The sequence below is a fragment of the Dendropsophus ebraccatus genome, chromosome 1 (assembly GCF_027789765.1).
Source record: "Dendropsophus ebraccatus isolate aDenEbr1 chromosome 1, aDenEbr1.pat, whole genome shotgun sequence".
In the NCBI taxonomy this organism is placed as follows: domain Eukaryota; kingdom Metazoa; phylum Chordata; class Amphibia; order Anura; family Hylidae; genus Dendropsophus; species Dendropsophus ebraccatus.
Genome location: NC_091454.1, coordinates 13,775,740 through 13,803,354, shown reverse-complemented (window position 1 = coordinate 13,803,354; position 27,615 = coordinate 13,775,740). Strand labels below are relative to the sequence as shown.

At 46.3% G+C, this 27,615-nt stretch overlaps 1 protein-coding gene across 4 annotated transcripts in view; it reads left to right on the top strand.

Moving 5' to 3' along the window:
* PPARA (peroxisome proliferator activated receptor alpha) overlaps positions 1-26,545 on the top strand; it is a 35,406-nt gene extending 8,861 nt beyond the window's left edge. For 3 of the 4 annotated variants that reach the window (XM_069967823.1, XM_069967817.1, XM_069967809.1), the window contains exons 2-8: positions 5,608-5,691; positions 15,355-15,609; positions 16,015-16,175; positions 16,852-16,990; positions 18,394-18,593; positions 20,445-20,892; positions 23,934-26,545. In XM_069967823.1, coding sequence (XP_069823924.1) covers positions 15,381-15,609; positions 16,015-16,175; positions 16,852-16,990; positions 18,394-18,593; positions 20,445-20,892; positions 23,934-24,181 — 1,425 coding nt within the window. In that variant the 5' untranslated portion in view covers positions 5,608-5,691; positions 15,355-15,380 and the 3' untranslated portion in view covers positions 24,182-26,545. The remainder of the gene's footprint in view (positions 1-5,607; positions 5,692-15,354; positions 15,610-16,014; positions 16,176-16,851; positions 16,991-18,393; positions 18,594-20,444; positions 20,893-23,933) is intronic. The other variant, XM_069967813.1, reaches the window with a different exon arrangement.
* Positions 26,546-27,615: the final 1,070 nt, after the last annotated feature.

Here is a 27,615-nt window from a genome sequence, read left to right as displayed (position 1 = left end):
CTACGTAATTGATTTGATGAGCTATGAAACCTCATCAGCCCATGTTCACATTACATGAGAGACTCTTTATAATTCTCTATAAAAGTTGACCTAGTTGGCTCAGCTGTACCCACTAAATGGCCCTTGTCTCGCATGAGAGAGTTGACAGACATCTGCTCCACCTTCCTCAGGACTAAAATTTAAAGCCAGAGCAGTCATGTGACCTGTTACTTGTTTCCTGATTGGATGAGCAGGCAGGTTAAATATAAACGGGAATTTATTGTAAAAATTTTTATGGTCCCGGAGGATATTTGTTCTCATTAGCCAGAGTGTCAGTGTACGGCGACTGCAAGCAATGCTTCATGGGAGAAAGTATGCAAATTAGCTTTCAGTGTCTCTTTAGTGACACCTATAGGTAGCTATGTTGTAATTCGGTGTGTGAACCATATTGGTCTTTGAAATATGACAAGGTGAGAGATTGACTCATAAGGTAGTTACCTGTAAGAGAGACAGGTTACGCAGATACATTGGGTGCCTGGGAAGGTAAGAGCGAAGGTCCCACCCTTGCCAGATGTACAGGAGGGGAGGGGGATGGGGAAGAGTGCCCCATAGAAATGAATGGGAAAATCTCCACACTGCACACACAGGTGATAAAATTAGCATTGCAGCTCCCCAGCAGTAATGGCAGTTGGAAGCCTTAGCAACCAATAGGATTACTTCTTTCATTTTCACAGGCAGCTGGAATCTGATTGGTTGCTAGGGCCAGCTGCCTCACAACAGATCCACAGAAATAACTGTTAGACCCCCTACTCCAACTATACAGGACCCCAAAACTCTACACTACAGGTGTACAGGACCTCCAACATCTCTAAACTACAGGTATACAGGACCCCAAACTATACAGTACAGGTATACAGGACCCCACAATTATACACTACAGGTATACAGGGCCTCCAACAACTATATACTACAGGTATACAGGACCTACACCAACTATACACTACAGATATACAGGACCCCAAAACTGTACACTACAGGCATACATGACCTCCACCAACTATATACTACAGTTAGGGTGGTAGTCAGCTCACCCGGCACTCCTCCAGTCTGTATGCTCGGACGAGCCCAAATCACAGCTCCAAAACGTAATGATATGTAGTATAAGTCCAGCACCACAGAACCACTTGGGGCTTCGTATCCAAATTCTTTATTATATATCCACATACATCAGAAAAAAAAACTGTTGATGCGTTTCGGCGTAGACACACGCCTTGTTCACAACTTGGTCAGACCAAGTTTTGAACAAGACGCGTTTCAGCGTAGGCACACGCCAGCAGTTTTTGTTTCTGATGTTTGTAGATATATAATAAAGAATTTGGATACGAAGCCCCAAGTGGTTCTGTGGTGCTGGACTTATACTACATATCAACTATATACTACAGGTATACAGGACCTCCACCAACTATACACTACAGGTATACAGGACCCCAAAACTATACACTACAGGTATACAGGAGCCCCCCCCCCCACACACACACACACCAAATGTACTCTACAGACATACAGGACCCTTCAAACAGTACACTACAGGTATACAGCGCCTCCACCAACTATACACTACAGATATACAGGACCCCCCCAAGGATACACTACAGGTATACAGAACCCCCCCAACGATACACTATACATTCTGATCACATGACATCTCAGCTTGGCTATTAGGTATTTAGGATTTTTAAAGCTTTTAGTTTATTTCTTATGTGCGTAAGCTACAATTTACATAAACCGTGCAGAACTGTCGGGTATATAGGAATACATAGGGCTCCGGGTGATTTCCCCTTAAACAAAAAAAACAAGAGTATAGATTGGCCTCCTGGGCGACCTTGGAACAAATCTAGCACACTGACACTTTATACCCGGGTTCATTTTCGTGTGTGTGTGTATATATATATATATATATATATTAGCCTGACCCCATAGGGTTACTAGCCGTAGTCTTATCACCAGGTTACGTAGAAGTGCATGTCTGTGGTCAGGCATGGCATGTCATTGATAATCGGCCCAGAAGGAGTGGCTGCAGTCTTCAGGCGTGATAAGACGTCCTACGTACTGGGCAGTTTGTCTGTGTCCGTTTAATTTACAAATAAAGATTTTTAGCTTCAAATCAAGACAGATGTCCCTGAAATGTATCATGTATGCATGTGTATGTGCAACATGTAGCCAAGCCAGAATCTCCTCCTGAGGGAAGAGTCAACCATCTATACATAGATCTTCTCAATACAGAGCAGGTTTCTGCCTTCGAGGTAGATCTTAGTCGGTAGTGTTTCCCCTTGAAGAGAGCACCAGCTAGCTTAGGGAGCCTTTAGGCCAGGCAGTGCTCCCTGGGAAAAAAAATATGTAAATGAGCTGTCCTGCAGAAGGAAAAAAGCAGTCTCTCTGACCCATTTAGCCAAGCTCCAAAAGGAAGAGTGACTTCTGTTATGTCTGTGCACAGCAGGGTGAGAGGCTTAGGATTTGGAGACAATTCTTTCTCCTTATGGAGACTGCCAGCTGGTGTATAGTGTTTTATAGGCCAGGCAAAGCTTCTTGGGAAAAAATATGCAAATTATCTCTCCTCTAGAATCACCAAAACTCTGCCTATTGCCACCTATAGGTAGGTAGCCTGTCAATCCATCTCCAGCCCATAAAGAATATCCCTTGTCTCTTTTATGGGTCAGACCTCAACTTACGGGGTGGCGACCTATAGGTGGCACTAGAGAGACCGTTTTGTTTATTCTAGAGGGAGGCTAATTTGCATATGTTTTTCCCATAAGACTTCACAGCCAGATCTCCTCAATGAGAATCAGCCCCTTAGGAGTAGTAGAGATGGGTTAAGTTAGTAGCGGGTAAATTTATCGAGGTCTGACCCATCCAGATTTACCCAGTCAGGGTATTGGGTTTGTATCCTATTATTTTATCGAGGGTTCTATAGAGGCTGCTATTGCAGCTGCAATGGGGCCTAATAACATAGCGGGGGCTCAGCTCTGGTTAGTCTGACATAGGGCTGACCTCTTCTCAGGTATAATGGAAGACTCCAGGCCCTAATGTTCTGGTATGGTAGATAGGTGTCACTTGTAGCACCCCCAGAAGGTGGTCCTGGTGGATAAGTGTCACTGTCGTTTAAATTTTTTTTTTTTTTCCAGAATTTAATAGTACAGGCGATTTTCAGAAACGTTGTAATTGAGTTTATTAGCCGAAAAATGCATTTTTATCATGAAAAAGCAGTTTGAAGCTCTCCCCCCTGTCTTCATGGTTTTCTATGGAGAGGGGAGGGGTGGAGGGAGATGAGGCACCAAAACAGGACTACAAAGAGTTAATTTACAGCTACATCACTGGGCTATCTCCTCTGACAGTCAGCACTGACCTCTCTGACATCTGAATATTGGCTTTCACACAGGTCCCACTGTGTAATCCTGTGTTCTCTGCTGGCGACTAATCTCCCTCCTCCAATTGATCCCATGTTGCCCCCCCAGTATATGCATGTCTGGTCTCACACTGCCCGTGTGTTTATCGATGGGTTAAACATTGAAGGTGATATGTCATGGAGATGGAGTTTAGCGATGGACCTTAGACCCCCGCTTCCACGATGACTCCGGTTCTCTCCAGTCACAGGTTCATTTACCCTCAGACGGTGGTGTTACCCGCCCAGTTACTGTTGTGACAGCTAGGGGGCGCTGACTTCCTGCAGAGCTTGTGCTCATACACAGGGACTAAGCTGAATAAACAGAGCTGCAGTATAAAGCAGCAGGCTGGGCAGCTATATGGTGTATATGGGGTCATATGGCATTGGCTTGTTCCCCATGGTTGTCCCCTTTTATAGTATAAGGATAGGTTCCCATGTGGATTCTGACTAGGCTATTGAAGCTTAGGATAATCCATATGGATCAGGGCGTCTAATACATCAGGAATATTCTCAGGGGCTGGTATGGCCGGATGGAGTGAGAACCATAGTCATGGACCCCCATGTACACAGGGTTATGGTGAGTAGGGGGGAGAACCAGGCCGGGGGTCTCATGTCCTATCATCCGTCTCACCGGGAACAAACAGGACACAGATTAGTGTAAAGTCTCCACCAGAAGCCGCGTCAGCACCTGAGCGATTACCAGAGGATTACAGGACATTACTGTATACAGAGGGAAGAGCCACAGGGGCAGTGATTGCCGGGGATACGGGGAGGCTGTGTATACTGTGCCTGGTGTCATCATCACAACCAGTGTATATTACCATAATAGCTGCCGTCATTTATAAAGATATCTATCTCCTATCTATCTATCTATCTATCTATCTATCTATCTCCTATCTATCTATCTATCTATCTATCTTCTATCTATCTATCTATCTATCTATCTCCTATCTATCTATCTATCTATCTATCTATCTATCTATCTATCTATCTCCTATCTATCTATCTATCTATCTATCTATCTATCTATCTATCTCCTTTCTATGTATCTATCTATCTCCTATCTATCTATCTATCTATCTATCTATCTATCTATCTATCTATCTCCTATCTATCTATCTATCTATCTATCTATCTGTCTCCTATCTATCTATCTATCTATCTATCTATCTCCTATCTATCTATCTCCTATCTATCTATCTATCTCCTATCTATCTCCTATCTATCTATCTATCTATCTATCTATCTCCTATCTATCTATCTATCTCCTATCTATCTATCTATCTTCTATCTATCTATCTATCTATCTGTCTCCTATCTATCTATCTCCTATCTATCTATCTATCTATCTATCTATCTATCTATCTATCTATCTATCTATCTCCTATCTATCTCCTATCTGTCTATCTATCTCCTATCTCCTATCTATCTATCTATCTCCTATCTATCTATCTATCTATCTATCTATCTATCTATCTATCTATCTCCTATCTATCTCCTATCTATCTATCTATCTATCTCCTATCTATCTATCTATCTATCTATCTATCTATCTATCTCTAATTCCCTCCCCTGATGACACCACATAATATCAGTATTACCCAGCAGATGAGATATATATATACACACACACCAGGTCCCGTTCTCGGTCCCCGGAGGCTGCACACTATTTCCTGTAGGTCTCTGTACACATGACGGACGTTTCCTTCTATCACGTTGACAGGAAGATGGCGTCTCTCCTCTTCCCCAAGCGTGATCATGTGATCTGGCGCAATCATCACGCTCCTCATTCACAGTCTGTGTTGTCAGCTGTCAGGGCATGATGGGAGTTGTAGTCCAGCATATAGACACCGCTACTGTCCCTTTAAGCCCCATCAGAGAGGACGCCGTGTCGCAGAGACTGTTACTCATAACAATAAAACCGCATAATCTTTGAATGGCTGGACGTCACATGACCCGGAGCGTTCTACTCTGGTGACTAGGCCGGGGGCCGGTCGGTGTGAGCTGGTTAATGATTCCATGCAGGGGTGTAATGATTAATCCATTAGCCGCTGCTAATCGCCCAGAAAGAGACAGGAGGTATTGGCACGCCGCAGTCTGTCAGCTGTCCCGGCCGCGCTCCCCGCCGCTGTCACATGAGACCCCCCCCCATCATTCACTTGTCTTTTATTTTCACTTTTTTACAGAAGAGGGGGGAAAAAATGTCTTCCCTTCAAGTAGGACGTCCATGACGGCCCCAGAGTCTCCGTGGTCAGCGGAATATTAGGATGGTAAGTGGAAGCCATTCATTTCTATGAATACAATGCGAGAGCGGCAGTGGAGACTGACACGGACAGCGGAAGAGTCAGAGGAGGAAGAGGACATAAAGGGGGATCCTTACCTGAAGTTATAGGGGTACTGACAGCGGAAGAGCCAGAGGGGGAAGGGGACGTAAAGGGGGATCCTTACCTGAAGTTATAGGGGTACTGACAGCGGAAGAGCCAGAGGGGGAAGGGGACGTAAAGGGGGATCCTTACCTGAAGTTATAGGGGTACTGACAGCGGAAGAGCCAGAGGGGGAAGGGGACGTAAAGGGGGATCCTTACCTGAAGTTATAGGGGTACTGACAGCAGAAGAGCCAGAGGAGGAAGGGACGTAAAGGGGTATCCTTACCTGAAGTTATAGGGGTACAGACAGCGGAAGAGTCAGAGGGGGAAGGGGACGTAAAGGGGGATCCTTACCTGAAAGTATAGGGGCACTGACAGCGGAAGAGCCAGAGGGGGAAGGGGACGTAAAGGGGGATCCATACCTGACGTTATAGGGGTACTCTAGGGGTATTCTGTGGTCTAGAACATTCAGACAGTTCATAGAGAATATGCCTCATATTTATGATGGTCTCAGAATCGGTGGTCAGACGCCTCTGAATAGAGAATACGTTACTCAAATGAGAGTACCCCTTTAAATCTTAAAGGATATTATATTATAGAGGTTATAGAAAGATATTAAAATGTATCCTCTATCCACTGGATCAGTGGGGGTCCCAATGAATGCGAGTACTTGGGTCCCCTTCTCTCCAAGTAAATGAAGCAGTGGTGGGCATGCTCTGCTCTAGTTTGGTTGAGCATGCACTCTATTTACTTGGGATCCAATACTTACCCCCAGTCCGGTGGGCAGAGAATATGTTTTAAAGGAGCTGTACAGCGCCACCCTTATCCTCAGGTGGTGTGCGGTGTTACAATCCATCTCCATTCACTTTATTGGAACAGAGCTGCAATGCCTCACGCAAACTGAGGACAAGAGTGGCGCTGTTTCTGGGAGAAAGCAGACATGTTTTTTAACTCCTTTAAAGCAAATAGGTTAGAGGAAAGGGGTTATTACTTAGGAGCCAGAGGAGTGGGGGGTCCTAGAGACCTGATGGATGTCACCAGATGCCTTGTATAGTTGGCTCAGATCGGGATAAGTGATGCCCCCTGGCAGTATTAGGCTCGGGGCCAACTTTTACCTTGACTTATGTTACATGTGGGTCGGGTTACATGTGACCTACATATATTACAGTTGCATCACAGCGTCCATCCGGGTTCACACAGTCCATCTGTATCAACCGGTCACTGTCACCACTTACAGATACACGTCTGGCGCCCCCTATATTATTAGGAAGCAGTAGCAGCTGTGTAGGAGTGACTATGTATGGCGCCCCCCTATATTATTAGGAAGCAGTAGGAGGAGTGACTATGTATGGCGCCCCCCTATATTATTAGGAAGCAGTAGGAGGAGTGACTATGTATGGCGCCCCCCTATATTATTAGGAAGCAGTAGGAGGAGTGACTATGTATGGCGCCCCCTATCTTATTAGGAAGCAGTAGGAGGAGTGACTATGTATGGCGCCCCCTATCTTATTAGGAAGCACTAGGAGCTGTGTAGGAGTGACTATGTATGGCGCCCCCTATCTTATTAGGAAGCAGTAGGAGCTGTGTAGGAGTGACTATGTATGGCGCCCCCTATCTTATTAGGAAGCAGTAGGAGCTGTGTAGGAGTGACTATGTATGGCGCCCCCTATCTTATTAGGAAGCACTAGGAGCTGTGTAGGAGTGACTATGTATGGCGCCCCCTATCTTATTAGGAAGCAGTAGGAGCTGTGTAGGAGTGACTATGTATGGCGCCCCCCTATATTATTAGGAAGCAGTAGGAGCTGTGTAGGAGTGACTATGTATGGCGCCCCCTATCTTATTAGGAAGCAGTAGGAGGAGTGACTATGTATGGCGCCCCCTATCTTATTAGGAAGCACTAGGAGCTGTGTAGGAGTGACTATGTATGGCGCCCCCTATCTTATTAGGAAGCAGTAGGAGGAGTGACTATGTATGGCGCCCCCTATCTTATTAGGAAGCACTAGGAGCTGTGTAGGAGTGACTATGTATGGCGCCCCCTATCTTATTAGGAAGCAGTAGGAGCTGTGTAGGAGTGACTATGTATGGCGCCCCCTATCTTATTAGGAAGCAGTAGGAGCTGTGTAGGAGTGACTATGTATGGCGCCCCCTATCTTATTAGGAAGCAGTAGGAGCTGTGTAGGAGTGACTATGTATGGCGCCCCCCTATATTATTAGGAAGCAGTAGGAGGAGTGACTATGTATGGCGCCCCCTATCTTATTAGAAAGCAGTAGGAGCTGTGTAGGAGTGACTATGTATGGCGCCCCCTATATTATTAGGAAGCAGTAGGAGGAGTGACTATGTATGGCGCCCCCTATCTTATTAGGAAGCAGTAGGAGCTGTGTAGGAGTGACTATGTATGGCGCCCCCTATATTATTAGGAAGCAGTAGGAGGAGTGACTATGTATGGCGCCCCCTATCTTATTAGGAAGCAGTAGGAGCTGTGTAGGAGTGACTATGAATGGCACCCCCTATATTATTAGGAAGCAGTAGGAGGAGTGACTATGTATGGCGCCCCCCTATATTATTAGGAAGCAGTAGGAGGAGTGACTATGTATGGCGCCCCCCTATATTATTAGGAAGCAGTAGGAGCTGTGTAGGAGTGACTATGAATGGCACCCCCTATCTTATTAGGAAGCAGTAGGAGCTGTGTAGGAGTGACTATGTATGGCGCCCCCTATCTTATTAGGAAGCAGTAGGAGCTGTGTAGGAGTGACTATGTATGGCGCCCCCTATCTTATTAGGAAGCAGTAGGAGCTGTGTAGGAGTGACTATGTATGGCGCCCCCTATATTATTAGGAAGCAGTAGGAGGAGTGACTATGTATGGCGCCCCCTATCTTATTAGGAAGCAGTAGGAGCTGTGTAGGAGTGACTATGAATGGCACCCCCTATATTATTAGGAAGCAGTAGGAGGAGTGACTATGTATGGCGCCCCCTATCTTATTAGGAAGCAGTAGGAGGAGTGACTATGTATGGCGCCCCCCTATATTATTAGGAAGCAGTAGGAGCTGTGTAGGAGTGACTATGAATGGCACCCCCTATCTTATTAGGAAGCAGTAGCAGCTGACAGGCAGTCCAGATCTATAGTGCTCCACCCTGCAGTCTCTCTGGGCACGTGTTTTGTTTTAACGGACACAAAAATGAGGTTGAGTACGTTTTTGTGTATGTTAAAAAATACGGATCCGTTTTGATCCGTTCTTTTTTTTAATAATGAAATCCAATGGAAAAAAGTATCAAAATGGATGCACACACATGCATCTGTTTTTTTTCTATCCATTTTTTGCAAAAAAACATGAAAAAAACGGATTGCAAAAACGTAGTGTGAACTCAGCCTTATCTGTAAGTGGTAAGAGTGACTGGTCGATATGGATGGAGTGAGGGAACCCGGGTGTGATGCAACCACAACATATGTGGGTCAAATGTACGTGCTACTGAAGTCAAAGTAAAGGCTGGAACAAAGCGTACTACTACTAGGGGACAAAACTATACAGGGAATCTGATAAAATCCATCAGGTCTATAGGGTCCGGGACGGTGCCACATGCCGGGGGGGGGGGGGGGGGGGGGGGGGGGGGGGGGGGGGGGGGGGCGGGGGGGTCGGTGCGGACTGCATTGTGTAATACTGTATAGATCCTGGACTGCCTGTCAGCTCCTATTGCTTCCTAATCAGATAGGGGGCGCCATACGTGTATTACAGCCTCTTATCTCAGTAAGAGTGACTGGTTGATAAGGATGGAGTGAGGGAACCCGTATGTGATGCAACCACAACATATGTAGGTCAAAGGCACATGTTACCTAAGTCAGAGTAAAGGAAGCCTACTACTACTACCACCACTATCACTACTACTACTACCACCCCTACTACTACTACTACTACTACTACTACCACTACTACTACTACTACCACTACTACCACCCCTACTACTACTACTACTACCACCCCTACTACTACCACTACTACTACTACTACTACCACCCCTACTACTACTACTACCACTGCCACTACTACCACTACTACCACCCCTACTACTACCACTGCCACTACTACTACCACTACTACTACTACTACCACCCCTACCACTGCCACTACTACTACTACCACCACTACTACCACCCCTACCACTGCCACTACCACCCCTACTACTACTACCACTGCCACTACTACTACTACCACCACCACTACTACTATTACTACTATCACTACTACTACCACCCCTACTACTACCACTACCACCACTACCACTACCACCACTACTACTACCACCACTACCACTACTACTACCACCACCCCTACTACTACCACTACTACTACCACTACCACCACTACCACCACTACTACTACCACCACTACCACTACTACTACCACCACCCCTACTACTACCACTACTACTACCACCACTATCACTACCACCCCTACCACTACTAATACTACTACTACTAGGGGGCACAATTTATTCTACTCAACTATACAGGGAATGTTGTAAAATCCATCAGGTCTCTAGGGTCCAGGACTGTGCAACGTGCTGGGGGATGGGGGGACTGTGTTGTGTCATACTGTATAGATCTGGACTATGTGTCCTATCGCTTCCTAATGAGATAGACGTATGGCGCCCCCTGTCTGGTTAGGAAGCAATGGAAGCTGACATATAGGGGGAGATTTATCAAACATGGTGTAAAGTGAGACTGGCTCAGTTGTCCCTAGCAACCAATCAGATTCCACCTTTTATTTTCCAAAGAGTCTGTGAGGAATGAAAGGTGGAATCTGATTGGTTGCTAGGGGCAACTGGGCCTGTTTCACTTTACACCATGTTCGATAAATCTCCCCCATAGTCCAGATCTACACAGTATTACACAACGCAGTCCCCCCCCCTGCACATAGCAGCATCCCGGACCCTATAGACTTGATGGATTTTACCAGATGCCCTGTATAGTTGAGTAGAATAAATTGTGCCCCTAGTAGTGGCGGCGGTAGCAGTGGTGGTAATAGTAGTAGTAGTAGGCTAAAGGCCCTATTCCACGGGTCGTTTAGAGGAGCAATATCGTTCGTATTCGGCCGATATCGACCGCTACGAACGATATTCGTCCCGTGGAATAGAGAGCAACGATCAGCCGACATCGTTCATGTCGGCTGATCGTTGCAGTCGCTTGTTTTTCAACATGTTGAAAAACAAGCGACTGATATAGCAGCGATCTGCTGCCGTCGCTCCGTTGAATAGGAGCATCGGCAGCAGACGCTGCTATATCCTATGGGCTGCCAGGACGATCAGCGATCCCCCGGGCAGCCCCCCCGCCGCCCCCTCCCGCACTCACCCGCTCGCTGCAGCCGCGTTGAATAGCGGCGGCAGCAAGCGGGAACGAGGAGCAAACGAGCGCTAATAGCGCTCGTTTGCTCCTTCAAACGACTCGTGGAATAGGGGCATTAGGACCCTATTCCACCGGACGATTATCGTTTGCATAATCGTTAACGATTAACAATCTCAAACGACCGCTATTGCGAAAGACCTGAAAACGTTCACTCATTTCTATGGAACGATAATCGTTACTTATGATCGTAATTGCGATCGTTTCTCCTTCGCTATTTGTTCGCTATTGCGTTCGTATCTATTGCGAATGACTGAACGATGTCTTATTCAATGCGAACGATTTGCCGACGTTTTGCGAAGGAGCAACGATAAAAATAGGTCCAGGTCTTATAAAGCGATCAACGATTTCTCGTGCAGTCGTTAATCGTTAACTGCATTTCAACCGAACGATTATCGTTTAGATTCGAACGATTTAACGATAATCTGAACGATAATCGTCCGGTGGAATAGGGCCCTTAGTGCTGACTTAGGTAACACCCGCCTTTGACCCACATACAGTGGCGTAGCCACCGTGGTCGCGGGGGTCGCCGCCGCGACCGGGCCCGCCACAAGGGGGGCCCGCGGGGCCCCCCGATCAATCACTCTTGTGACCGCAAGCATTGTTTTGCTTGCGGTCACAAGAGTCTGGCTCCGTCTTTCCCACGGCTGCTGCGCGGCTGCCGGGGGTGTCGCGTCTTACCCCCGGCAGCGCGCGCATCCCAGAGCTCCCTGCGCGCCTTGGGCCCTGACTTCCGGTTTCCGGCGCGCAGGGAGTTCTGGGATGCGCGCGCTGCCGGGGAAAAGACGCGACACCCCCGGCAGCCGCGCAGCAGCCGGGGACAGAGCGAAGGAGTGAGGATCAACGTGGGAGCGCGATGTCAGGTGAGTTAAGTTTTGTTTTTTTTATCAGGAGGGGGCCATCTATGAGGGTGGGGGGAAAGGGGGCCATCTATAAGGGAGGAGGGGGGGGGGGTGAAGGGGGCCATCTATAAGGGAGGAGGGGGGGGGGGTGAAGGGGGCCATCTATAAGGGAGGAGGGGGGGGGTGAAGGGGGCCATCTATAAGGGAGGAGGGGGGGTGAAGGGGACCATCTATGAGGGGGGGGGAAAGAGGGGGCCATCTATGAGGGTGGGGGGAAAGAGGGGGGCCATCTATGAGGGTGGGGGGAAAGAGAGGACCATCTATAAGGGAGGAGGGGGGGGGGTGAAGGGGGCCATCTATAAGGGAGAAGGGGGGGTGAAGGGGACCATCTATGAGGGTGGGGGGAAAGAGGGGGCCATCTATGAGGGTGGGGGGAAAGAGGGGGCCATCTATAAGGGAGGAGGGGGGGTGAAGGGGGCCATCTATAAGGGAGGAGGGGGGGTGAAGGGGACCATCTATGAGGGTGGGGGGAAAGAGGGGGCCCATCTATGAGGGTGGGGGGGAAAGAGGGGGCCATCTATGAGGGTGGGGGGAAAGAGGGGGCCATCTATAAGGGAGGAGGGGGGGTGAAGGGGGCCATCTATAAGGGAGGAGGGGGGGTGAAGGGGGCCATCTATAAGGGAGGAGGGGGGGTGAAGGGGACCATCTATGAGGGTGGGGGGAAAGAGGGGGCCATCTATGAGGGTGGGGGGAAAGAGGGGGCCATCTATGAGGGTGGGGGGAAAGAGGGGGCCATCTATGAGGGTGGGGGGGAAGGAGGGGGCCATCTATGAGGGTGGGGGGAAAGAGGGGGCCATCTATGAGGGTGGGGGGGGAAGGAGGGGGCCATCTATGAGGGTGGGGGGGAAGGAGGGGGGCATCTATGAGGGTGGGGGGGAAGGAGGGGGGCATCTATGAGGGTGGGGGGAAAGAGGGGGGCCATCTATGAGGGTGGGGGGAAGGAGGGGGCCATCTATGAGGGTGGGGGGAAGGAGGGGGCCATCTATGAGGGTGGGGGGAAAGAGGGGGCCATCTATGAGGGTGGGGGGGGGGGAAAGGGGACCATCTATAAGGGAGGGAGGAAGGGGACTATCTATAAAGGGGGGGAAAGGGGACCATCTATAAGGGAGGGGGGGGAAGGGGACCATCTATAAGGGAGGGGGGGAAGGGGACCATCTATAAGGGAGGGGGGGGGGAAGGGGACCATCTATAAGGGAGGGGGGGAAGGGGACCATCTATAAGGGAGGGGGGGGGGAAGGGGACCATCTATAAGGGAGGGTGGGGGGAGAGGGGGCCATCTATAAGGGAGGGTGGGGGGAGAGGGGACCATCCATAAGGGAGGGTGAGGAGAGAGGGGGCCATCTATAAGGGAGGGGGTAGAGGGGGCCATCTATAAGGGAGGGGGCCATCTATTTGGGGGGGGGGCAACATAGGGGGAGAGGGAATACACAGAGGGGGGCATATATTATTAGGGGGTCACATAGAGTCAGGGCTACCCACTAAATGAGGGTGTAAAGGGGACAGTACAGATGTGCAGTGTGTAGAGAGATGGAGATGGTGTCAGAGTGTGGAGCCTAATATGTCTGTCTGGCAGATTCTGTGGATTCATGGCTCGGAGAAGTTCTCATAACGGCCCAGGACGGATGGAGAAGATGATGAAAAGGAAAGAACTCCGATCAGAAAAGACTTCCCCCTGTGAGTCACCTGATATAACTGCACTGTAATGTATATGGTGTATAGAGCCTGTGTAGAGCTGGGGCCACCTCTATATGACTGGATGAGGTGATTTAGTATACTGGATTTGGTCAGTAACAATATGGTGGTGATGGTTGTGGTGTGGCAGTAATATTTCCTTCCTATATACTGGTATTACTGGTAATATTGGTCTCAGTATACAGGATTTGGTCGGTAACAGTATGGCGGTAATAGGTAATATCTGTCTTGGTGTGTGTATATATGTATATATATATATATATATATATATATATATATATATATATATATATATATATATATATATATATATATATATATATATACAGTGGTACCTTGGTTTAAGAGTAACTTCGTTTAGGAGCGTTTTGGTTTAAGAGCTCACAGTTTTTCAAAATTGTGACTTGGTTTAAGAGCATTGCTTTGGTTTAAGAACTTCCTGTATTGGGTGGGAGCGCGAGTGGAGAAGGGGCATGGCCTGCATAGCGGGGTCTACAGCACTGTACTCTAAACACCTTCCAAATCATAGCAGATCCCCTTCAGGCTGGGGCTTACATCAGGGGACAGGACTGGGGGGGGGTAATCTCTCCATAGCTGTAACCCCTCTCTCCCCGGACAGAGAGTGCTGCATGTATGTGCCCACATCTGTCCTGCTCATTCCTTCATGCTCCCTGCAGTCTCTGTCAGCCCTTGTGTTTCCCATCCTCTCCATTACTGTACAGTACAGAATAATAAATATATTTGGGGTGTGGAACCAATTGTCTGCATTTACATGATTTCTTATAGGAAAATTTGCTTTGGTTTAAGAGTGGATTTGGATTACAAGCACGGTCCTGGAACGAATTATGCTCATAATCCAAGGCACCACTGTGTGTATATATATATATATATATATATATATATATATATATATATATATATATATATATATATATATATATACACACACACAACAATAGCATCACTTGGTCGTGAAAGGAGGGGGGGGGGGCCCAAGTTGGCCTCTCGCACCAGGGCCCAGGAGACATTAGCTACGCCCCTGCCCACATATGTTACGTTTGCATCACATCCACCTCCTAACTTTCATCCATATCGACCAGTCACTTACTCTGCTTAGAGATAAGCGGCTGTAATACACATACGGCGCCCCCTATCTCTTTGGAAAGCGATAGGAGCTGAGAGGCAGTGCAGTTCTGTACAGTGTTACACGCCGCTGTCTCTCCGGGCACGTGGCAGTGACCGTCTTGTGTTACAGGGCGGGCGTAACCTTGGGATAGAGCCGCTATAATGTGGGTGTGTGCGTAATCTCAGATGACAGGTGTGTTATTGTAGGAAGGGGATATATGGAAAAACATGGTTGTGTCTAGTATTGGTGCAGTACCACATACAGCCTTGGGCAGGGGTGGCGCTGTTTCTGGTGTGATAAAGTGTTTATGTTGGTGTTTTCCAACCTGCTGCAAAACTACAATGCCCAGCATGCCCTGACAGCCGAAGTTTTGCAGCAGCTAGAGAGTCACAGGTTGAGTTACCATCCACATCAACAGTAACCTATATGGCTACACTCTCTTTCCCCGCAGTGTAATGATCACAGACACAATCTGCAATGTCCGCCATCATGGTAGACACCGATGGAGAGTTCTGCTCCCTCACCCCCTTGGAGGACGATGACCTCGGGAGCCCGCTGTCCGGGGAGTTCCTCCAGGACATCGGAGACATCCAGGACGTCTCCCAAACCATCAGGGAGAACGGGTCCGCCTCCTTCAGCACAGCCGAGTACACCTATCTGGGGAACAGTCCTGGGTCCAATGGATCGGTCAGCACAGATTTAACAGGTGAATGAGAGTAGACACCCATACGGAGGATGGCAGAAAGGGCCAGAGATTTGTAATCTTCTTTTCTTTAAAAAAAATCTCAAGCCTTCCAGTACTTATCAGCTGCTGAATGTCCTGCAGGAAGTGGTGTATTTTTTCCAGTCTGGAGAACAGGAGAGGTTTTCTATGGGGATTTGCTACTGCTCTGGACAGTTCCTGACATGGACAGAGGTGGCAGCAGAGAACACTGTGTCAGACTGGAAGGAATACATCACTTCCTGCAGGACATACAGCAGCTGGTAAGTTCCCGCTCCTGAGTTTGAGTTTCTTTCATGGGAATCCTGGTTCAGTGTCAGTCTGTGGGGGGCGCTATTCTGTCTCATCTGCCCTGTTATGTGACATTGTTATTTTTTGTTCCTGTTGTAGACACCCTGTCGCCAGCATCCAGTCCGTCCTCAATCACCTTCCCCGCACCGGCTGGCGGCACAGACGATCAAGCTAACAAACAGCTGAACCTCGAATGTCGGGTGTGCGGTGACAAGGCGTCAGGTTTCCATTACGGAGTCCACGCGTGTGAAGGCTGCAAGGTAAAGCGTCAGGGTGTAACCATCCAGCTGTTGCAAAACTACAATCCCCATCATGCCTGTCCAGGCATGATGGGAATTGTAGTTTTGCAACAGCTGGAGGGCTGAAGGTTCCCCATCACTGCATTAAAGGACACGTTCGTCTTCTTTCAGAAACAGCACCAGTCTTGGCCTCAGTTTAAGTGCGCAATTTCAGTTCTGGTTCCATTGAAGTCAATGGAGCTAGATTGTAATACCACACACAACCTGAGGAGAGGGGTGGCGCTGTTTGTACAATATTTTGTAATCCTGGATAACCCCTTTAAAGTGACACTGTCCCCCCCCCCCCCCTTTTTGCTTTCTGACTTCTCTACACAGGTGTAATGGGTAAATTTAGCGGTTTCACACCTTATTTTATAATCATACGTCATGCTGCTTGTTCAAGTAACAAGTGATCTTTTATCAACTGCAGATTGTGCATAGTGGGCGGGGCTTCAATGCAACCGCGTCACTTAGGACCGCCCACCGTTGGCCCTGCCCCGTCCATGGCGTCATAGGCCCCACCCCTCGATGACCATTGGAACAGGCTGGCCTAAAGGTCTAGGCCCCACCCCATCTAAGTCGACCCAACGGTGTTGCTGTGGGCGGGCTGTGGGGTTATTTTTATGATTATTATTAATTCTTGTATTTATTCTATTAGGGTTTTTTCAGAAGGACAATACGGCTAAAGCTGGTGTACGACAGGTGTGAGCGGCTTTGTAAAATCCAGAAGAAGAATCGGAACAAGTGCCAATATTGCCGGTTCGAAAAGTGCCTTAGTGTAGGAATGTCTCATAATGGTGAGTGACCGCTGCAATACCACAGCCAAACTGAGCACAGGAGATGTGCTTTTTCTGGAAGAAAGCAGCTATCCTGTTGATTGTTGATGAATAAAGCGAAGTGGGGAGAAGCTCCTGCTGCAGATAGGCCAGAGAAGGGGAAGCTCCTGCTGCAGATAGGCCAGAGAAGGGGAAGCTCCTGCTGCAGATAGGCCAGTGGGGGGAGGCTCCTGCTGCAGATAGGCCAGAGAAGGGGAAGCTCCTGCTGCAGATAGGCCAGAGAAGGGGAAGCTTCTGCTGCAGATAGTCCAGAGGGAGGAGGCTCCTGCGGCAGATAGTCCAGAGGGAGGAGGCTCCTACGGCAGATAGTCCAGAGGGAGGAGGCTCCTGCGGCAGATAGGCCAGAGGGAGGAGGCTCCTGCTGCAGATAGGCCAGAGGGAGGAGGCTCCTGCTGCAGACAGGGCATAGAGCGGGGGGAGGCTGTGCAGATAGGCCAGAAAAGGGGAAGCTCCTGCTGCAGATAAGCCAGAGGGGGGAAGCTCCTGCTGCAGATAGGGCATAGAGCGGGGGAGGCTCCTGCTGCAGATAGGCCAGAGGGAGGAGACTCCTGCTGCAGACAGGGCATAGAGCGGGGGGAGGCTGCTGCAGATAGGCCAGAAAAGGGGAAGCTCCTGCTGCAGATAGGCCAGAGGGGGGAAGCTCCTGCTGCAGATAGGCCAGAAAAGGGGAAGCTCCTGCTGCAGATAGGCCAGAAAAGGGGAAGCTCCTGCTGCAGATAGGCCAGAGGGGGGAAGCTCCTGCTGCAGATAGGCCAGAGGGGGGAAGCTCCTGCTGCAGATAGGCCAGAGGGGGGAAGCTCCTGCTGCAGATAGGCCAGAGGGGGGAAGCTCCTGCTGCAGATAGGCCAGAGGGGGGAAGCTCCTGCTGCAGATAGGCCAGAGGGGGGAAGCTCCTGCTGCAGATAGGCCAGAGGGGGGAAGCTCCTGCTGCAGATAGGCCAGAGGGGGGAAGCTCCTGCTGCAGATAGGCCAGAGGGGGGAAGCTCCTGCTGCAGATAGGCCAGAGGGGGGAAGCTCCTGCTGCAGATAGGCCAGAGGGGGGAAGCTCCTGCTGCAGATAGGCCAGAGGGGGGAAGCTCCTGCTGCAGATAGGCCAGAGGGGGGAAGCTCCTGCTGCAGATAGGCCAGAGGGGGGAAGCTCCTGCTGCAGATAGGGCGTAGAGTGGGGGGGGGGGAGAGGGGAGGCTCCTGCTACAGATAGGCCAGAGAGGGGGAAGCTTCTGCTACAGAAAAGGCATAGAGCGGGGGGAGGCTCCCGCTGCAGATAGGCCAGTGGGGGGAGCACCCTTTAGTTATTTAATACTACAACATCTTCCGTATTTCTATAGTTCATTGTTCACGTTTCTCTGTCGCTGCCTCCTCAGCAATTCGCTTTGGAAGAATGCCGCGTTCGGAGAAAGCTAAGCTCACCGCCGAGATCCTCACATGCGAACAAGACGTCAAGGACTCCCAAATGGCCGACCTCCTGTCCCTGGCCAAGCTCATCTACGAGGCCTACCAGAAAAACTTCAACATGAACAAAGTCAAAGCTAGAGCCATCCTCACCGGCAAAGGCAGCAACTCCGTAAGTCTCCTCCTAAGGCTGAATACCCCCAAAACATGGCTGCTTCTTTGTAGAATTAGCGCCACATCTATCTACAGGCTGTGAGTGGTACTGCAGGAGCTGCACTACCAGATACAACCTGTACACTGAAGTGGTGAAGTGGTGCTGTTTTTGGTAGAAATCAGCCATGTCTTTCTATTCATATTTAAAGGGGGTTTTCCCATCTTAGAAAGCAATGCCGATCCTTGACTTCTTTCCACCCCCCCACCCCCCTCTGAGAGCCCTAGTTGGCTGACTCACGGCTACCGTTTGCCGCGTAACCTTTAGATTGTATGACTTTGCAGGAATGAACCGTGTGAACCTGCCTTATTTGTTATACATTGGCGTGAGTCACTGTGCGTGAGGACAGTGATCGGATTCGTTAAGAGTTAAGCTCCGAAGCCCTAGTATAGCTTATAGCTGGTTAATCAGTACACTGTCAATATACAAAGTACAAGTGTGCAGAGGGCGAGCACGCCTGACCAACGTGTTTCTCCATAGTCCCGTATTATCCAGCTCCTGTTTCCGGGGACATCGAACACAAATGTATAAGTAATCAATATACTGATAAAGTGTCCACATTTATCAGTATATTGATTACTTACACATTTGTGTTAGATGTCCATGGAAACGGGAGCTGGATAATACGGGACTATGGCCCCTCCCAGGTTTGTCACTATTCTCTTAATGGATACTGTCACTGTCAGAAATCAATAGTCCAGGCGATTTTAAGAAACTTTGTAATTGGGTTTATTAGGCAAATCTGCCATTATCTGCATTCAGAAAGCCTTCCCCCCCCCCTCCTCTCTCATCCACTGCTCATTATCAGGAAATCTCGACTTTTACATCAGTCGAGCCCTGTGTAATCTATGGAGAGGGGAGGGGGGAGGAGGGAGATTAGTCGGCAGCAGAGAACAATGGATTACACAGCGGGACCTGTGTGAAAGCCTCTATTTAGAGGTCCGTGCTGACTTCAGAGGAGATAGCCCAGTGATGTAGCTGTAAATTAACTCTTTGTTGTCCTGTTTTGGTGCCTCATCTCCCTCCACCCCTCTCCTCTCCATAGAGAACCATGAAGACAGGGGGGAGAGCTTCGAACTGCTTTTTCATGATAAAAATGTATTTTTCGGCTAATAAACCCAATTCCAAAGTTTCTTAAAATCGCCTGTACTATTGATTTCTGGAAAAATAATTTAAACGACAGTGACACTTTAAATGTTTTGGCACACCCTTGCTGATCAAAATTTGGCATCACTCTATAACAGTGGTGCACCTACTGGTGGCCCTTCAGATGTTGCAGAACTACAATTCCCATCATGCCTGAACAGCCAAAGCTTTAGCTTTGGCTGTCCAGGTATGATGGGAATTGTAGTTTTGCAACAGTTGAAGGGGCAGTGTTTGCCACCCCTATATTCGAATGGTCAACTTTCCCTGACATCACTTCTTGATGGAAGATCACCATTGTGCCATCCTAGTTTAGTAGGAAATACATTCCTCTGTTACTCCTCCTGGAATTGAATAAATAATTTGACAACTGGGCGCAAGGGTAAAACTGTGTTGTCATTTTAGTCGTACATTTCCAGGAGGAATAACAGAGGAGCCGCACAATTCTGGGTTCTAATATAGTGATGTTTCTGGGAAATTTGACAAAAAAACATGGCCTCTTTCTTCCAGAAAAAGCGCCACTCTTGTGTCCTTGGGTTGCTGTGTGTTATTGCAGCTCAGTTCTATTGATGTGAATGGAGCTAAATTGTAATACCACCTGAGGACAGGTGTTTTTGCATTTTGGATAACCCTATTTAAAATTTGAATTTTTTATTTTTGCCCCCACAGCCTTTTGTTATACACGACATGGAAACTTTGTGTATGGCGGAAAAGACGTTAGTAGCCAAGCTGGTGGCCAACGGTATACAGAACAAGGAGGCGGAGGTGCGCATCTTCCATTGCTGCCAGTGCACGTCGGTGGAGACTGTGACTGAACTTACGGAATTTGCCAAATCCATCCCGGGATTTACCGAACTGGACCTGAACGATCAGGTCACCTTGTTAAAATACGGAGTCTACGAGGCCATGTTTGCCATGCTGGCTTCGGTCATGAACAAAGACGGGATGCTGGTGGCCTATGGGAACGGGTTCATCACCAGGGAGTTCCTGAAGAGCCTACGGAAGCCCATAGGCGACATGATGGAACCGAAATTCGAGTTCGCCATGAAGTTCAACGCATTGGAACTGGATGATAGTGATATCTCGCTCTTTGTCGCTGCCCTCATCTGCTGCGGAGGTACAAGGCTCTTCATACACTTTATATGTTCGTCTCGCTTTCTTTCAGAGATAGCGCCACCCTTGTCTTCAGTTTGGGTGCAGTATTGTAACTTAGTTCTGTTGAAGTGAACGAGGACAGGGATGATGCTGTTTTTGCAAGAAAGCAGTGTGTTATTTTATTTTTTTCTTATTCTGGAAAACACCTGTTCACACCTACAGGATCCGCAGCAGATTTGATGGTGCAGATTTGATGCTGTGTTCAGTTATTCAAATGAAATCTGCTGCGTATCCGGTAAGTGTGAACGTACCCTTAAGATGCCATGGTTGACCCCTTCCCGTCAGTAATCAGTATATATACGTTCCTACTGCACATACCCTGTGCAGTAGTAATGTATATATATACGTTCCTGACTTCAGGGGCTTCTGATGTGTGCGGGACCGCTGCAGTGAGAGCGGTCCCGCACACATCAGTGTGTCTGGGCCGGAGGTGATGAGAGGCAGCTACGTCTCATTAACCCCTTAAACGCTGCCATCTATAGCAATCGCGGCATTTAAGGTACTCCGTGACAGAACAAGCTTCTGTCACTGAGTGATCGGGACTCCCGCAGTCATGCTGCGGGGGTCCCGATCGCTTGTGCCGACAGGCGGGGGGTAAGTCACTTACCTCCGTCCTGTCAGATCGGCGATCCATGCGTAGAGTCTGCTCTCAGGCAGGCTCTCTACATAGATCGCCAATAACACTGATGGTATAGCATAGATCAGTATATGCAATCTAATGATTGCATGTTTTACTGTGATAAAAAGTGTAATAAAAAAAAAGTTTTTAAAAGTATAAAAAAACGCTTCTACCCCTTCCAATGAAAATTTAATACACCCTCTTGCCCATTATAAAAATAAAAATATAAAAAAATAAATAAACATATTACATATCGTAGCGTGCGGAATTGTCCGATCTATTAAAATATAACGTTATTGTTCCCGCACGGCGAACGGCATAAACGGAAAAGAAAACAGAAACACCGGGATTAATGACTTTAATATCATAATGATTTAACAGAAAAATTATTTTATTTATTATTATTTTTTTTCTGATATATAATTTATTAAAGGGAAACTGTCAGCAAGTTTGTACCTGTTGACGCAGAACTCCTCCAGCACCGGTCTTCTTATTTCCCAGGCTGTTTAGGAGGGAATTAGTTCTGTTCTGTTTGGGGCACCGGGGGGCTTACTCAGCCCCTCAGTGCACCATCCTGCCCATAGCTCCCTTCCTACATACATAGGTAGGTGTACATGTCTGAGTCGGCTGGCAGTGCGGTGAACACCCCCGCCGCACCAGACAGAACAGGACAAATCCTTCCTAAACATTGCCGCCGCAGGAAATAAGAAGACCGGTGCTGGAGGAGTTCTGCGGCAACAGGTACATATCAGCAGGTTCGTATGTAAGTACGTATGTTTCCCTTAAAGGGGTTTTCCGTCTGGAGTTCTGCAAAAATGTAAATTATTATTATTTTTTTCTTCTGGAGGAAAGCTAGTTTGCAAAGTTTCTCCCAAGAAACATTGTGAGGCTGGTATCGGTGCTACTTCTGGACTCCTTAAAGGGACAGTGTCATCAGAGTGTGACTTTTTGTATAAATAATGTTAAATGTATTTTTCAAAACAATTTTTGTTGACATTTTTTCTAATTTTCCATTTTTATTATAAATGAATCCTGATATCTTGCAGTTTTTCATTCTCACCACTGGGGCTAAAACTAAGCTGAGACTTCCTGTTGTGTCTGTAGAGGAGACTGCTGTAAAGTGTGTCATGTGACTCCAGTAGATAGAGGAGACAATAGCAGCTCCCTGTGCAATGACCTCTTTAGAGATCACAGAGCGCGCAGTAATGTTTCACATTCATAAGGGACAGAGTCTGCCTATTGTTGTCTATGTCCATGAGTCTTGTTGTAAAGCACGGCACTAAATGCTGTTAAAAACAGAACAGCTGAGGCAAGGTGGCTGCCCCCAAAGCAATGTACAAAATTTTAAATATAAATAAAAATTACATTAAAAAAAATAGAAACAGATTGGTATAAAAGAACAAGTTTTAGTATCAGACTCTAATCAGTAAAATTTAGGCCATTCTTGCCCTTTAAGCCCGAGGCCCATTATCGCTTGATCCTTGACTGATCACATCTTTAATGAGGGGAGATATGCGGCCGATAGCATAGGGAAACTGAAAGCATTGATATGCATATGTGTGTGCTGTCAGTTTCCAGATCACACAAACAGTGTATACTTACCCTCAGTGCTGCTGTGTATCCCATCAGGACAGGAGGCAGGACGAGAGAGCCAGAGAACAGGATGCTGGATCACACAGGAGCACAGAAGGTAAGTATGCACTGCATGTCTGATCTGGAAGCTGACAGAACGGATATATGGAAACCTGTGCTGTCAGTTTCCACGGACGTACAAACAATACAGGGATTGTCCATGTAAAGGCACTGCAAACAAGCCCCAAACTGGCTCACTGGCGCTCGATTGCAGGCACGGTAACCCATCAGTGCTCCTTGTGACATGATCAGGCCGTGTCAATGAGGCAAAGGGGGGTGTCAGCATGTGTCTGGCATGTGTTCTCGGACTAGCCACAGACAAAAGGCCCTTTTACATGGGCTGATTTTCCGCAGGCAGCATGAAAGGACTCTAATAAATTGTCTGACAGTACAACTCTGACACTCAGTCCTACATGGCTATATAAAATTATGGCAGTGTGTTCTAGGAGTGATCATATGAGCTATTAAAGTTAAATAAAAGAAGAAAAAAAATTAAACAACAATTAAATCAATTTACTATGGAAAATACTGAAATTATAAAAAAAAAAAAAGTAAAAAATAAAATAAAATAAAAAAAAGCAGCCCTGTTTCTGGAATAAAGTGAAGTTCCTGGATGAACCCAAACTTTCGGCAAGTTCGCTTAAGGGTAATCAAGGAGGGATCAGGTTACATGCTATCCATTGAAGTCTATGGGGAGGGTGGCTGCAGTATGGTACTCTTCTGTAATAATCGTGTTGCTTGTCCTGTTACAGACCGACCAGGATTGCTGAATGTACCGAGTATAGAGAAGATGCAGGAAAACATTGTGCACGTCCTGAAGCTTCACCTGCAGTCCAACCACCCGGACGACAGCTTCCTCTTCCCCAAGCTCCTGCAGAAAATGGCTGACCTGCGGCAGCTGGTGACGGAGCACGCCCTGCTAGTCCAAACCATTAAAAAGACTGAAACAGACGCTTCCCTCCATCCGTTACTGCAAGAGATATACAAGGACATGTACTGAGGCCCGGCGGCCATGTTTTCAGGGTGCACTCTTCCTGTTTGAACGGGAACAAGGCTATGTACAGTATACAGAGATCCCCCCCCCCCACACACTTTACCACCTCAAAAAACGAGTTCCGTGCCTTCTACAAATGTTTACGCCAAAGAGCGTCAACACTACACCGTTCTGTCATCAGTCGTCTTCCGTCTTGTGTTATTTACAAAATGAAGAAAATTTTAGATTTTTTTTTTTTTCTTTTCCTTTTGCATTCGATTTATTTTTTTATGAGGAGAAACATTGGTCAAAAATTTCTAGATAATCCAGCAATACTTTACACATCTCAGGTTAGGACAGCAGTGAAATCCTCTATAGACATGGTACCATATCACAGCCAAGAAGATACGAGACCGGAGCAGGAGGTACATGGTCAATTTTTTTAAAATTTTAACAATTTTTTTTTTTTTTTTTTTAATTGCAATATTCACATGACTGTCTGAATCTACTGTTGGTACTCACTGCCATCCCTTTTTATGCCAGTCACGTTTCCCGACAACTTGGATTGGACCACTTTGGATTTTACCGATTCGGTATCGGTGGTCCGAATCGGAGGAGGTGGCACCTAGATGCCATGAACAGCCCCGGATTACCCCATGGGATTCAGATTTGAAATTTTATTTTTCCGGCTTCCTAACCCAAGAAAAAAACAGAAATCTATATTTAAAATTTATCGTAAATGCCGCCGAAAAATTGTATATATTTTTAAGGTACTTTTTAAAATTCTAAGAATTTTTTTCTTTTAATAAAAAAAAAATAATTGTACACTACAAAACCTACAGGAAAAGACGCCAACAGCATGGTATACCGTGATCCAGGGTACTGGACCTTGTTGACTTTTGGTGGAATATTTTTGGAGGAATTATTTATAAATTCCCGTGTTTTTTTTTTTTTTTTTACGTATTGGTGAAATTATCTAGAATCAAATTTTGTTTTGATAACGGGCTGATGTAACATCTGGGGGTTATTTAGACATTTTTAACGCTTACACAATAATAATCGTTTTTGTTTTTTTTTAATCTTGTTTTTTTAAATCGTAAATAATAATGATTATAATGTCCAAGTCTAAGAATATTCATGAAAATGCACTGTTCGGAATTTAGTTATTACGTTTTATTATTTTTTTTTCCTCTCAGGGATATTTGGAGTTGCTTCCGTATATAAGTTAAACAAGCACCTTTTTTTTTTCACATGAGGCAGCAATATTATTTCTTTTTATGTCCGTAGATTCATGACTAGACGTTAACCATTGTTCCTTCTCATCCAGATTAGATGTCTATTAAAAAAAAAAAAGCTTGTATAGTTACATACCTGGCTGTAGGAAGTGCTGCTTTTTATTGAGGAGATTCAGCTGTGTGCGTGAACCATGGGTAAAAAATATGCAAATTAGCTCTCCACCAAAAGGAAGAAAACTGTCTCTCTAGTGACACCTATAGGTAGTTACCCAGTAAGTCTCTGTCTAACCCATCTCGAACCAATCACCAATCTGTAGACTGTTTCAGGATTTGTGCCCCTTGGTCGGCTAAATAAGATCTAGGCCCTATGTTGAGTGAAGAACTGGGCCATATTAAAGGGGTTATCCAGGATTAGAAAAACATGCTTTCTTTCAAAAAACAGCACCACACTTGTCTTTAGGTTGTGTGTGGTATTACAGTTCAGCTACATTCACTTCAACAGTGTTGAGCTGCAAAATACCACACCCAACCTGAGGGCAAGAGTGGTGCTGTTTCTTTAAAAAAAAAAAAAAAAAAAGGATGGTTATTCAAATCCATTTTAAAGTTAGTGGGGTCTCCTTAGGCAAAGTTTGAAGTAGGACCCACAGGGAGTCAAACCTAAGATCAAATGTGAAGTTTAAATGGTCAGAATCAAAAAAGTTGCCCCAATTCTCCTCCCTGAACAAAAGGGCAAGTAAAAAAAAAAAAGGGGGGGGGGGGTGTTACACAACTGTTTTGTGCTTCTTACCCTTCATCAGTACAGAACAGGTTGCTGGCTGGCAACAGATAGACGCATTGTCATGGCATCAGAGAGCTGATTTGCATATCCTCATTCCCAGAATTCCCAGCAGCCTATAAGTCTCCTTAAGTAGAAACGTTACACTTTTGAATGAACTAGGAAATGGCTAAAATCATTGTTTAAAACAAATACAAAGGACTTTTATGTATTTATAATTTCATTTGTTTAGTTTTTTATTCTTCTAGGAGGATTTTTTTTTCCACAATTGACTTCTGTTCAAAGCGATAGCCCTGTAATGCTGTAGGGCTCACATATTTTATGTATATAGCCACTAGCCTTCCACTGGAAATGTTTTATGCTCCTCCCCAATTAATTTTTTTTTAAATATTTTTCTGCACAATGGGGCATTACCAAATATTGTAAAGGGAATCCTATAGACTTCACGAATGCCAATAACTTGTTTTCTTATTGTCCTTTAGAACAGTGGTCTACAGTCTGTGGCTTTCAAGCACTACAACTCCCAGCATGTGCTGGCCAGCCACAGACTGGACATCACCGCCCTACAGATTTATTTATTTTTTTTTCCCCCTTTTTTTTTTTTTAGTTTCTGAATTGCTGCTTTTACAGTTTTATTTACTAAGTAACTACCGTACAAAAATAGAAAAATAAATCTCTATATATTTTTATGGTCATACATTATTATTAACAAGATTTCTATGGAATTTTTATGATTTTAAAGATTGGGGGGGGGGGGGCAAATTATTTTAAGGGCATGTTCTTACCATTGTGGATTTGAAAAAAAAAAAAAAAAAATACATTTCACATAGTTCGGCATAGCAGCCAATCAGAATGCAGCATTCATGGTCAAGAGTAAAGTAGAAAGTGAAAGCTACACTGTCTGTTGCTCAAAGCAACCAATCACGGTGCAGCTTTCACTTTATATCCCCTTTCAAAAAATTCAAATTGTGTTCAGATATGTTGCTATAGGTGACAAACTGTCCATTTCTAAAAGCAACCAATCAGAACACAGCTTTAATTTTTCAATGGCAGAATGCTAATTAAAAGCTGTGCTGTGATTGGTTGGTGATATAGAAACCATTTCATCTGACCCGTTACTGTTTTTTGTAGTGGAGAATTATGGGAATAAAAAGTGTTGGTGGTTTCTTTTCTTTTTTTTTCAACAGAATTTGTTTTTCTTAAAAAGTCTGTAATAAAATTGTAAAGTTGATGTTGCTTTACATTTTTTATTTTAAAAAATAAAAATAGTTCTATATCTATCCATAATGGCTGATGTCAGTGATGATACATTTGCCCTTTTTTTTTTTTTTTTAAACACGTACACATGGATGGAAGAATTTTGAAGAGAAAAAAAAATTAACCCTCATATTAGAGGATCCTAGTAGACTGTTACATACCCATAGAAGTCAAAGGTTTCTGAATTGTTGGAA